The sequence below is a fragment of the Diadema antillarum genome, unplaced genomic scaffold (assembly GCF_040938485.1).
Source record: "Diadema antillarum isolate AM-2024a unplaced genomic scaffold, OU_Dant_1.0 seq00001216_RagTag, whole genome shotgun sequence".
NCBI lineage: Eukaryota > Metazoa > Echinodermata > Echinoidea > Diadematoida > Diadematidae > Diadema > Diadema antillarum.
Genome location: NW_027272008.1, coordinates 1,154,390 through 1,167,252, shown reverse-complemented (window position 1 = coordinate 1,167,252; position 12,863 = coordinate 1,154,390). Strand labels below are relative to the sequence as shown.

The window sequence follows — 12,863 nt, the reverse complement described above, 5'->3', positions numbered from 1 at the left end:
AAAAGAAATTTCCCACATTTCATTAGGACCACTCTGTTTTGGGATATCTCGACCATCTCAAATTTGATTTTCGTCTCTTAGAATAATATGTATGCTCTTTTGATAAGGGGAATCTCATGAATTGTTGCAAAAAGTTACAACATGCCTTGAAATCTTGTTCAGAATAGTAAATAATGCCCCCAAAATATCTCATTACATTTTAGGCATTTCATGGTTTACACGTGAATGAATCCACATATATCTGCATAATATGTTACTCCATGGTTTACAGAAGAGCCAGATTAAGGGGGAAAGATGACAATACGGACTACTGTGCAGAGTAGGAAGAAAAGGTCACCTGATACCCCCGTTGGAATTTGGTGCACTGGTATAAGGGTTGTCTGACCAGGGAGGTCACCTCCCTGGTCTGACCAGTGTTGTTTTTATTTCACCCATGGACTGGTGATATCTGCCTAATCTGCCTTTCTAATTATCCAGTTACTGGGTGCTGCCAGACAAGTCCCAAGAGATGGTGATGGACATTGGAAAGCAACCAATCACATGGGTGGAGTTTGATTTTCACCGTGAGAAACTGATTTTAGAAGTCTGTACAAACCCTTGTTGGGAGAGGCTGCAGTGCAGTGGTACGTGTATAATTAGTCTTGGCACATGCAGACTCCTATTACGACCAACAAGGGTTTGTGCCTGCAAACTAACCTCCATGCGCGTGCATGCATGCATGCAGCGATCTTGGCGGGATGCGATTTTTTTTTTTGAAATTGCCAATTGTGTCACTTGAGCAAAGACTATCAGTGTGCTGGCTGGTTTTTGTACGCATGCGCGTGGACTTCGTTAGGTTCCTCGCGAAACGTGTATTGAGTACATTGCAGGCTAGTAAATAATTCATCTCAGTAGTATCTATATATTGTACATGAATCATATTTTTGTGCATATGTTTCAACCTATTTTGTGCATTTAACCGTTTACATACATCAGTACGTGGCAGACAGAATAAAGAATACTGATAATGTACTTCTAAAGTGTTCATTTTCATTTTTACCATACTTATGATTGTGTATCAAAGTTGAATGGATGGAGTGTTGGAGTTTGGACATATAAATGCTGCATGATTGCTTCTGATATAAATTACACATCCACCACAAAAATAACACAGCAAGTTTTTCACACTGTGACATTATCTTTTTTTCCTAAAAAAGTGTCATAATTAGAACATAAAAATTTAAAATTCAAATGGGGCACCAAGAGTGTTCAACCTATTTCACTGGGAAAAAAGAAACTGGATGAAGTAAAAAAAAAACTATAACTAGTAGTAGACCAGTTGGGAGTAGACTAGTTGGTAGTAGACGAGTTGGCAGTAGACGAGTTGGGTGTAGACGAGTTGGGTGTAGACTAGTTGGGAGTAGACGAGTTGGGAGTAGACCAATTGGGAGTAGACGAGTTGGGAGTAGACCAATTGGGAGTAGACGAGTTGGGAGTAGACCAATTGGGAGTAGACGAGTTGGGTGTAGACGAGTTGGGAGTAGACCAATTGGGAGTAGACGAGTTGGGAGTAGACTGACTGGTTATTAGACTAATTGACTATTAGACAAGGTGGTTGTAGACTAATTGGCTATTAGACAAAATGAACTGTAGACTATTTTATTCATAGACCTAATGATTAATAGACGAAATGGTCAATAGACATAATGGGTGTTAGACGAAATGTGACTTAGACAAATTGGACTATAGATAAAATGGCTAGTAGACGAAATGACAATTAGACTAATTGGCATATAGACAAAATGGTTGGTAGACGAGTTGGTAGTAGACGAAGTGGGTTTAGACGAGATGGCATTAGACTAGGTGGACAGTGGACAGGGTGGGTGTAGACGAGGTGCCAATTTACCATCAAATCAAAATCAGACAGAAAATGAAGGTTTTAAATTTAAAGGTTGCACGTTTGTCACAGAAATATTGATTTTGGTCATAGTTACATGAAAACTCGATGAGGTTATGATGTAATAAGCCTTCCTATTAAAATTAGACCTCAAAAGAAGGAATTCAATTTCTCTCAGGAAAGTAGTCTGGTACAGGTTTTGTAGTGTTCGTGTGCATACCAATGGATGAGTTGTGAGGTTATGTCACTCTTTTTGCGCACATAAGTGTGAACGTTTTGTTGTTGTTGTTTTTTAACCTGTGATCATAGAATCACATAATACTCGATTTGTGTGTATTTGTGTGTGTATTTGTATGATATTGATGAAGTCAATTAAGTGTTACTGTTATTTAAAGGTTTCATGACATACAAATGCATGTTGATTTGTATTGATTCATGATACCCTCATCATCACTTTTGCGGTGAAACGAATATCTAGAAACATTCCATATATTATTTTTAATATTTTTTCTTCTTTTTTTCTTTACTTGGATACGCCCACAAAAAACAACAACTTCCAAACCAATATTCCTGTTGTGACCTCATCTTTCAATCATTGCTAAAGTTGTGATATGTTTAACAAAAGATATTAGAATGCACCTTCCCCTCGACACAGCATAACTTGCATGTTTCTGTGATATTCATGTGACGAACAAAAGACATGGCGAGGGAACATGGAAGTTATGCTGAGTCGGGGGGAAGGTGCATTCCAATGTCTTTTGTTAATCATATTAGTACTTTAGCAATGATTGACAGATGAGGTCACAACAGGAATATTGGTTTGGAAGTTGTTGTTTTTTGTGGTCGTATCTAAGTAAAGAAAAAAAAAAGAAGAAAAAATATCAAAAATATATGGAATGTTCCTAGATATTCGTTTCACCGCAGAAGTGACGTTGAGGGTATTATGAATCAACTCAAATCAACATGCATTGGTATGTCATGAAACCATTAATGCCTACTTTGATTCAGTGGCCTCATTCATGCAGAATGAGAAGCCCTACATGCGATGTGTGTCTGGTTTTACGAGATGCCTTTAGATGCCTGAAGCTCTGAAAATTATGAATTTGGCAATTTTCCAATTTGAAGTGTTCAGTGGAAATAAAAAAGGAACAGGAAAAAGGAATTAAATTTTGTATATCCTTCTTCTATCAACATCAATAATTTGTGAGTAGAGTTTTTGGGATGAAGTAAACAAGGTTTCACTGATGTTTGGGCATATTATGTCATATATTTGCTGTTATTTCTCATGATTGTTATCAGGGATGTTATCTTTGTCACTGCTGTACAGACATTATGTGTGTGTTTGTTTGTTTGTTCTCGATTATTATGTATTGTCATTGATCTATTTGTGTGACTTAACCTTTTAAAGCCATCAGGAGCGTGAATTTGAGTTTCACGCATGTAAGGAAGTCATAGAACAGAATATCACGCGCCACTACACACAATATTGAGAATGGAGATGTGTAATTTCAGATAAACAGCGATTCGAACAACAGACAAAACACTCTTTTGAGACGTCGACCAAGAGGAGAAAAATGTAATTATCTCACACCTGTTGGACACAATAGAAAACATAAGCAGTAATCTTGTAGAATACATGGTGGTATTTATACAATTATGATATATAATTATATACATAATTGAATATTTATATGTCTTTGTGCACGGTTGCACATTCTCTTTCCATTCGGCAAAATGATTTAGTTTACATTGTTTGATTCGATCAAAACGAAGTGCATTTCGGTAATTCAGAATTACAAAGGCATAATGACATTGTGGCCTTTTATTCAGAGGTTTGTGTTCTCGGCCTCTTCATGACGCCCAAGAGTTTGAGAAAAGAATACCACAAAGCAGGAACCAAACTCTTTTCTCACACGGGACCCTGGAAAGTTTTTTGCGATGTCTGGTTTTTTTTTTTTTTTTTTTTGCTTGTTTTTTGTTCTGCCAATCTGCACTCAAAGCTGGCAAAATTAAACGAATTAACCCATTTATCATGTTTATCATGTTCTACTGTTGAAATCTAATGTTGAAAATCTAATCTTCAATCACTGCAAATTCATTTCCGGCGAGTCAGTCTTTGTTGCAGTTGTCATTTTTGCTATTTGTCCTGGTATGCTGCTCCAATTACCTTGTCATTCGGTAAATCATCTTTCGTTCCACTTTTTCATAGGTTTGCAGAAAAGCACGTCAAGCTGGTTAATGAAACAGCAAAATAAACACAAAATATCAGCAAACCTATTGAATTATTTTGATTACAAGTAATTCCATTCTTCTTAACTGCATGATATCAGACAAAGGTGGGTAGGTACTTTTAGTACGAAGTAACACAACAATTTTGAAACAATGTAATCCACACAAAACGATTGTAAAGACACGATTCACATGAAAGAAGCTATTGTTGCGTCAATGACCCAGATCCTAGGATATCATTATATGAATAAGAATTGTCGCATTTCCCAGATGACATTCTTGGTCATGGGACTTAAAAAACGTCACCCGTAGGGTAACCCCTTTTTATCAATATCATGATGATTATATGATTTTCATTATTAATCATGATCATCATTCATTCGTTACATTCAATACATCGAAAGTTATCAAATCAAGACGGGGGCTTTTCAGAGTGAAATAAAGATACTCAATTCTGAGTTATATCCCCCATCCCGACAATAGAATTCTTCTCCTTAATTCATATTAAATTCATTCTGCATGACTTCCTACGAAGCACATGCTGTCTATAACATGCATGTTCCTGTGATAGAATGCAAGCACACCTCATTACATTTACGCTGCACACCCACGGCACTTGATACAAACTAACACGCTTATAATCACAGCAAACGCTTTAATATCTTGTTACAGTCGTCAATAATCCGTCCAGGGACGTTTCCGCTTTTATAGCTACGTCCAGAGTATCATACTATCACGCACAGAAATACTCAACCAAAAATGTTTCATAATTTTCATGAAAACAAAAATGATATAAAGAATTTATTGGCAATACAGGACTTAAAAAAAAACGACTTTCAAATTAGCAAACTTTGATAAACTACCGGAATTCGTATAACATAAAAAAGCTTATTAGGTTTGTTAGGTACTACATTATTATTTCAACAGTTGTCTTATGGTGATTTAATGTCGACCACAGTAACCATTAACTCCCCCCCCCCCCCCATAAAAAACATAGATGATTAATTTAGCTACAGATCATATAAAACAATGCGGTACAGTCAATCCTGCCTAAGCGGCCACCTGTCCATAGTGGCAACCTGCCATATGCGGCAACTGAAAAATAAATCCCCTTCAAGAAAAGTCATTCTAAAGACCTTGTGAGAAACGGCCGCCTGTTCAGCGTATATCATGGCACGCTGTTGAAGATATTAGCCTTGTACTGGTTCAATACTGATCGCAATCTTATGAGTCTTCATCGTGAATTCGTGTGGAAAGAATTCAATGAGGGCCTGCAACATCTCAGCTTAGAGCCCTGCGTGAATCTTGAAAACAGTTTATTTCCTTTAAATGAAGAGTTGGGAGGATTAAGAAAATAGACTATGAGTTTAAGATTTATTATTATCTATTTGTGATGACATTCTATAGCTACTTATAAGAATGTTTTTGTCATACCTCCTATATGTTTTCTAAGAGACATTTCAGAAGATTGAATTTTCAAAAGCTTTGAATGCTGATGTCACCTTTAAAAGTTAAGTATTCTGTTATACCGTACATACTCTGTCTTCACTACAAAGCCTTTTTGTGCATAAATGAAACCAATCATAATATCTCCTCTTAGAATCAGACGCAATGTTCTGAAAGTCGGAAAGGATTTAGATAACAAAGGCTGTTGTTACTTTCTAATTCATACAAATTACAACTTTTAGTCGAAGCAGAAACTTTATCTCTCGATAAGCATACCACAATAAAAGCGAAGCTAACCTGCTTCACATTTCTGTTCCGCCAAGTCCCACACAAAGTTGTGAGAGAGAGAAAAAAAATGTTTGTTTGCTTGTTTGTTTTTTCGTGCTATTCCGATTGTGCTTTTCAGTCCTATGTAGACGACATAGGTGTACTATGCCGTTGAGGTTTCTCGGCGATACGTCAAAGTCGTGCGTTTATTTTCGCCGTCGCTGTTCGAATTCGTGGCGTCCATCCCGGCGCTGTTACTACCGCTGGTCCGGCCCGACGAGATCGCATGGTTGAAGCGGACAGAAGACGTATGCCCGTTGGTGGTGACAAAGTTCGAGATCATGGTCGAGAGGCGCATCGGGGCCAATGGGTTCCGCACCTTGGCCTTGTCGCGACCGCGGCAGAATCGGAATCGGGTGACGAAAATGCCGTAAATGATGGGATCCAGACAGATATTGGAGTAACCCAGCGCCATCATGGTGTGTATCACCCAGTCGGGGTTGGGCAGACCCGCCCCCGTCTGCCACGTGCTGTCGAAGTGGTACCTGGAGATAAAACAGCATAAAAAGATCACCCTTTATTGCTTGTTCATCATAATTATAGTTAGGAGCTCTCAAAGTTCACACGGTTCGATTTACACAGCATGCCACTATTTCGGCCTTTGTCACCTGTCATGATAGTGGGTCAAACTTATTTATCGTGTGTCAACTTATGCTGAAATACACAGGACAGACGAATCTACTCCCTGCATCACAAATCCAACATTAATTAGATTTCTTTTTCTTAGGTAAGTCAGATTTAGAAGAAGGTTTTAAACTTTCACAAAGGATCAGATTTTGAAGCGCGTCAGATCCGTCCGAGTGAAGGAAGTGACCGAGCCGGGGGGGGGGGGGGGGGGGGGGGTAGCGTGGTGAACTTAAAAAGGCGGCACAGGGAATTAAATTAAGCAAAATTGTCAAAATTTCATGCGTTTTGAACAGATTGTCCTGTTGACTGTTTCGCTTTATTAATGTGTTCAATTTCTCTTTAAATTCAGAGAGATGCCTACCATGTACTAAGGACGTAGTATGGCCCCCAACACAGGATAAAAGCTGTGACGATGGTGGCGGTGAGGCGAAGTGCCTTCATACGGGCTCGGGGGAGACTGTTCGAACACGACCGCCTGAGGACGCTACTTTCGTTGTTGTTGACTGAACGTCGAGCTTTGTTGGTTTGTTTGATTTGTGTGGATTGAGGAGAAGAAACATACTGATATCATTCATATTACTGACCAAGAGATGAGATCAAAGGGAGAAATGACACATGCAGTTCGTTGAGCAGATGTCCTATTGAATCACACGGCAGAATAATCACATTAATATTCATTGATCAATCTGATTTGATAGGTTATCCAAGTTATCACTAAGTTATTATAAAAGAAATCTACTCGACATTTTGTTTGAGTGCGAAATTGCATAGAGTAATTACAAGAAACAACCAGATTATAAATATTTGAGTAAAAATATACACCTTTTTCTTTGTTTTTGTGCTGTTGACGTTGAAGTTGATGCTTCACCATTAGTTTTGGTAACAACAACTTCTACAATATTTTATAGCAATACAATTACGGAAATCTGGTTTATAGAATTTCCCTATGACCTGGTAAACAGAAGGTTAAAAAAACACCATCCTGACCGCAATTCAAACTGCCTTAGTTTGAAATCACCGTGTGTGGATAAGTAGTTAAATCCAAATAAACTCATATGGTAACATATCAAATCAATCAAATCAATCAAATCAATCAAATCAAACCAAATCACATGATAACAAATCAAATCGAATCGAATCAAATCAAATCAAATCAAATCAAATCAAATCAAAACAAAACAAATCAATCGTTAAGTGGGTACATACCTTGCCTAGTTTTCCGGCATATCTTGCAGATGATTGCAGCGTAGCAAGTGAATATAGTTATCAGAGGCACTATGTACATGGCGAGGGTGACGAACACGTGGTAGAGCCACCACAGAGTAGGGTGATCGTAGGCGAAGCGGTAGTCGACGCACTGGGTGAACTGCGGTGCCTCTAAGGGCCACAAGACTTCATGGACCAGGAACTACATTTTGATGGTGGCGAGGTCGGGTCCCCGGGAAAGAAAGGGAGAGAGAGATGAATGTTTGTTATAATTTGAAAAAAAAAAACTTGGCGTCCCTTCTTCATCGATCAAAATTTGATCCACAAGGAATGTCGAACCCTTGCTATGACGTCATAATATTATTGTTCTTGAGTCACACACAAGTCACCTTTATTGGTACGTGCCAGTGTGTACGCATGCTTTGTATGTTCGTCCATGTATGTGAGCAGAGTTTGGTTAGTTCAGTTATTGGGTTCATGGCATAAAATATACAAATTGTAATCGACATACAGACAAAATGAAGGACAAAACGCCGTGAGCGAAAAGTTTAAGTTGTCTTCATCTCAGCAACAGCGCGATAGAAAAAAAAATAGTCTACATTCCCGTAGTTATTAAACATAAGCGGGAAATCATGAATAGATTATATTTGTGTGATAGTTTCTATGAGTGTACTCATGCAAACTACCTGACATCTCCTGTTTTTTCATTTGTTTGTGATTATCACAAAAATGTATCTTCTTTCCACCTTTAAGCATTGAGATTATTATTTTCTGTATCGAAGTTAAAATGATAAAGAGGCATGTATGTGCATTTAAGAACAAAAATGAGAGTTCATGTCGAATCGAGTTAATACGTTTCCTCCGCGTCAACATGCAATAATCATTCATAGTATCCTTGTGACCGATCGTATCGGCCCTACAGCAACCCGGATGGACGAGTTCATCAGAATGTCGAGATATCTCGAAAGACAAATTCTGTACAGCGCCATCTATAGGGTAAATCTACAGATAAGTCATCGCGTCAAAATGAATTTCACAAACTACAGCGATATCAACAAATAGAACGAAAATTGAGGAAAGGCCCCCGCATTTTTCTTTAAATGCATTTCTGGTATTTCAAACACTTGGGTGATGATATGGAAAGGGCTTTGATAATGCGAGTATTGGGTTTTTGGAAAGGATATCTTCTCATCTCTCCCCCCCCCCCCCAAAGCCTATTCAATTTTTACGCAGTGTTTATTCCCTCTCTTCTTTTTTTTACAGATATTTCCGGGGGGGGGGGGTCAATGCAAGAAGAAGAATGATAGGTGCAATGTTTTCCAACGGTCATTTTGGACAGTTGAACTGATATAAGGGCACCTAATTTGCTTTTTTTCATTTCCAAATTTATCTTTTCTTTTTGTGCAAAAGCTATTCCCATTTTGAATGTGTTTTCAAAATCATTTGTTTATCGCAAACCTTTTACCAATGTATTCTTAGCAGTTCAGCGGTTTGCCTTTATAAATCTTTCTATAATAGCTTTAAGAAATCTTTCATTTCCCGGTTGGCTTATTTTCGTCATTATTCCGCAAACCGAAATTTGATTATTTGTGTTTCGCTTCGGCGGAGCCGCGATGAAACACCCACATTATCGTAAATCGCATTCTGGATATCGAATTAGGCTTAAAATTTGTCCCTGAATTCATTGGCATATCATACAAACGAAGAAAAAAAAAAGATTAATCGTACTGACTCTGACGGTGACGTGTATTACCAGCACGTTATTCATCCACTCCGTGAGGAGGTAGCGGGCAATTTACGATTCCTTCCTTACGCCCATGCGAAGCACAATGAACGTGATGTGAATTAAACGAAGTATTATTTGTGGTAGCATTATACCCGATATATCCCGCTTTTGACTCGGTCTCTAAATACCCCGTTATGACGTATATCGCGTATATCCCACTGAGCACAAGATGATCAATTTTTTATGGCGCCTGGGAAACTTATCGGCAGAGCGACACCAGGCGTTTGTAATGGTTTGATTTTCCCTCGTCTCTCATTTTCTTCCTGTCCATAGAAAGTGAAGCCTCGCCACTGCAAGATGCTCCGTCTCGCCGTCGAGTGCTACGTCGACGACCATTTCGAACCCGGAGCAGCTTGTACTTTTGCAGCCGGGCTAGATTGACATTCGATATCGTTCAGTAACGGAATGATGTCTACAGATTAGATATTAAATTACGATTTCTTTTAGAAGACAGAAATTGTTTGCCATCCCACCCCACCCCCCCCCCCCAAAAAAAAAAGAAGATATGCTTTAAGAAATTGTCCAGAATGGCTGCTTTACTAAAACATGGTGGTTGCTGAATCACGTTTGAGCCTAATTATGCATTAATCTTTATCGTTGAAATCATATTTCCGAAATCCATTTTAGTTACATTTTTTTTAAATGATAACGTTGTCAAGAATTCATGGTCTTAGGATAGACCACTTGTACGATCCCATACATGCGTTTTATCGCTTTATATGTAGCTTATCTTGATTTTGATTTTTATCTTGTTCTAAATTAAGTTGCCATAGTATGTAAAGAGAACAAGTTTCAGCGCTTATCCAGTGTAAATGAAGAAATAAATAAACGAATGAATGAATGAATGAATGAATAAATAAATAAATAAATGAATAAATGAATGAATAGATAAATAAATGAATGAATGAATGAATAAATAAATAAATGAATGAATAAATGAATAAATGAATGAATAAATAAATAAATAAATAAATAAACAAACGAAGACTAGCCCAAAATGTAATTTATGATAATAATAACAGGACTTACCTGTGGCAGACTACAGAGGGCGCTACAAGCCCACGCTGCTCTAAGCATGATTTTACACCTTCGGTCGGCTTGGTGAATGCTCAGCGGATGAACGATCGCCGCATAGCGGTCGAGACTGATGACGATGAGAATGAACGACGAGCCGTACATGTTGAATGATTCGATGAACATGATGATTTTGCACGCCGCGTTCCCCGCCAGCCACCGCACCGTGAAGAACCACACGATGTCGGTGGGAATGTTGATGAAGGCAACGAAGAGGTCGGCGAGGGTCAGGTGCATGACGAGGATGTTGACGCGGGATTTGTGCCGTCGCTGCCTGAAGACGATGACGAGCACGGTGATGTTGAGCGGGACGGAGATGAGGAAGATGAGGGTGAGCGTGGTGATGCGAAACAGGGACTCGGCGAAGATATCCCCGGTGCTGGTCTCGGGGGCCGTGGTGACGTTCGGGGAACCATTGTAGGCGCCGCTTTCGGCAAAGTACGACATGGCTGCTGTTGTCCGTGTGAGTTTTGCAGGGTGTTGTAAATCAAGCATCCTCTGGTTAATCCACATAAACTTTCAACGCCTAGTTCTCCAGCGTCACTCTGTGGTACTCGCGTCGATGTTTTCTCACTCCGATAAAACTGCGGTAGCTCCTTCCCCCGGTCAACACCCACCGGGATACACAGAGCCTAGTGCGTCCACGCCAGACCCAAAACGGTGAAGATTTGCGATTCGTCTCATCTTATCTCATCTCATCTCGGGGGCTTTAGGAGAAAGAAGAATCTGAAATTTGAAACCAGAAACAGATTACGAGATTTACGAAGAGCGTAAAGCAAAGCCTGTCAACAAAAAGCTGTTAATACCTGTAAAGATTAGCTAAGCCTCTTTACACTATTTTGATTGTCTCGGGCAAGCTATAGCCTAAAACAGCTATGAAGAATGAACAAATATTGGAAAGCCAGAATTGCCTTAAGTTCCCATTTTTCATCCTCTTTCTGAGTCACCATGGTAACCAGGCATATTCTCCATTAAGGCATCGGCAAATTTGAAATGTTTTACGCCTATGCCAAAAGTTCATTGTAATAGCATCGCGACAATAAGAGCATGTCCCTTCAACTTCCTGATACTTCACGTTCCTTTTGCTGATGCTAGGTTAGCATTTTTCTATTTTTTTTTTCCATTTCAGGGAGCGCAAGATTAACGTGAGAAATAAAATCGTCATGTGTTCTTTGTCTTCTTCTTGCGTCAGGTATCGCGTGGTATAGAAATCACAAAAGTACGTTCCCACAGCTCAATTCCATTTCAAAGAACCACCAAGACTGTAAAAGTATTCTTTAATCACTGGCCACTTCATCACAGTGCTGTCTTCCTCTTTCAACATTTTCAAATCAAACTTTAAAGTGTTTTTTTTTTCTGCGTATTATGTAGTAGCGTTGCTTTCTTCTAAATCATTGAGAAGTGATACCAAAGTATAATATTGTGACACGTCTCCGGAAGTGACCGACATTCTGGTATAAAAGGAAGATGCACCAATTTGACTTTCTCAGTCAAGGCTACCGGGTCCCTCAAGCACACACGATAGTCAAGACACCTTATTAATTCATCTAACGAGCGACGCTGACAAATCGTCGCCCTGAGAGAGAAAGGGGGGTTACAGTGGCTCAGATCTCCTAACGCTTCCGGGCATGCTGTCAAACAGTGTACAGCGTGTGTAGACGCCACGAGGAAGCAGATAATAATTGTGACAAGCGACCAGGATCTGGCAGAGGTAGAAAGACCACGATTTGTGAAGAGCCGTACCTCACGTGTAAGGCTCGTATGACCCGATTCCTATCTGCACATGGTCTGGCGTTGCGTCGGCATCTATGAAGTCGGCGATCTCGTTGTTGTAGCCGACATGGATAACGCAACAAGATCGAGGAATTCTGGACTCTCACTTACTTCAATTAAGTAGATTTTGTTTTGTTTTGTCTGGTTTGGTTGTTGCTGTTGTTGTCGTTGTTGTTGTTTTGTTAGTTTGTTTTTTTTTGCGATGCGCAACACCCGTTAATTTTCCATGATGACAATGCAACGGCGCACAGGCTTGCCGAAATGGACCAGTAGTCATGGTACATGTAGTAGTATGACGACAGTAGCATCCACAGGGTGCAGTGGCAAGCGCAGTCACCAGATAGAGACGCTGACGTTTCCATTAACATTATTTTGCTTAATCTATTGTCTCTTTTTCTTTAGCTATTTTCGTCGTCATTTCGTCCTCTGATCCAATGCTTGACTCGATATAGGAACCACATTGTCAACAAACCCTCTACTCTCGATATGCAATATTCTACTTTATCGCTAGAAATTGCT

At 39.4% G+C, this 12,863-nt stretch overlaps 1 protein-coding gene across 1 annotated transcript; it reads right to left on the bottom strand.

Annotated features, from left to right (window-relative positions):
- Window positions 1-5,981: 5,981 nt before the first annotated feature.
- On the bottom strand, window positions 5,982-11,018 carry LOC139744881 (gonadotropin-releasing hormone receptor-like). Its single transcript, XM_071655291.1, has 4 exons — window positions 10,527-11,018; window positions 7,712-7,913; window positions 6,867-7,020; window positions 5,982-6,363 (listed from the first exon to the last, which is right to left on the bottom strand). Exons 1-4 carry the CDS (start codon window positions 11,016-11,018, stop codon window positions 5,982-5,984), a joined length of 1,230 nt encoding a protein of 409 aa, XP_071511392.1.
- Between the last annotated feature and the right edge of the window lie 1,845 nt (window positions 11,019-12,863).

Coding starts and splice junctions, on each gene's coding strand:
- LOC139744881 (XM_071655291.1), bottom strand. CDS start 11,018: ATGTCGTACTTTGCCGAAAGCGGCGCCTACAATGGTTCCCCGAACGTC. Junction 7,914..10,526: donor CCCTCTGTAGTCTGCCACAG/GTAAGTCCTGTT, acceptor ATCAAAATGTAG/TTCCTGGTCCATGAAGTCTT. Junction 6,364..6,866: donor TACTACGTCCTTAGTACATG/GTAGGCATCTCT, acceptor TTTTATCTCCAG/GTACCACTTCGACAGCACGT.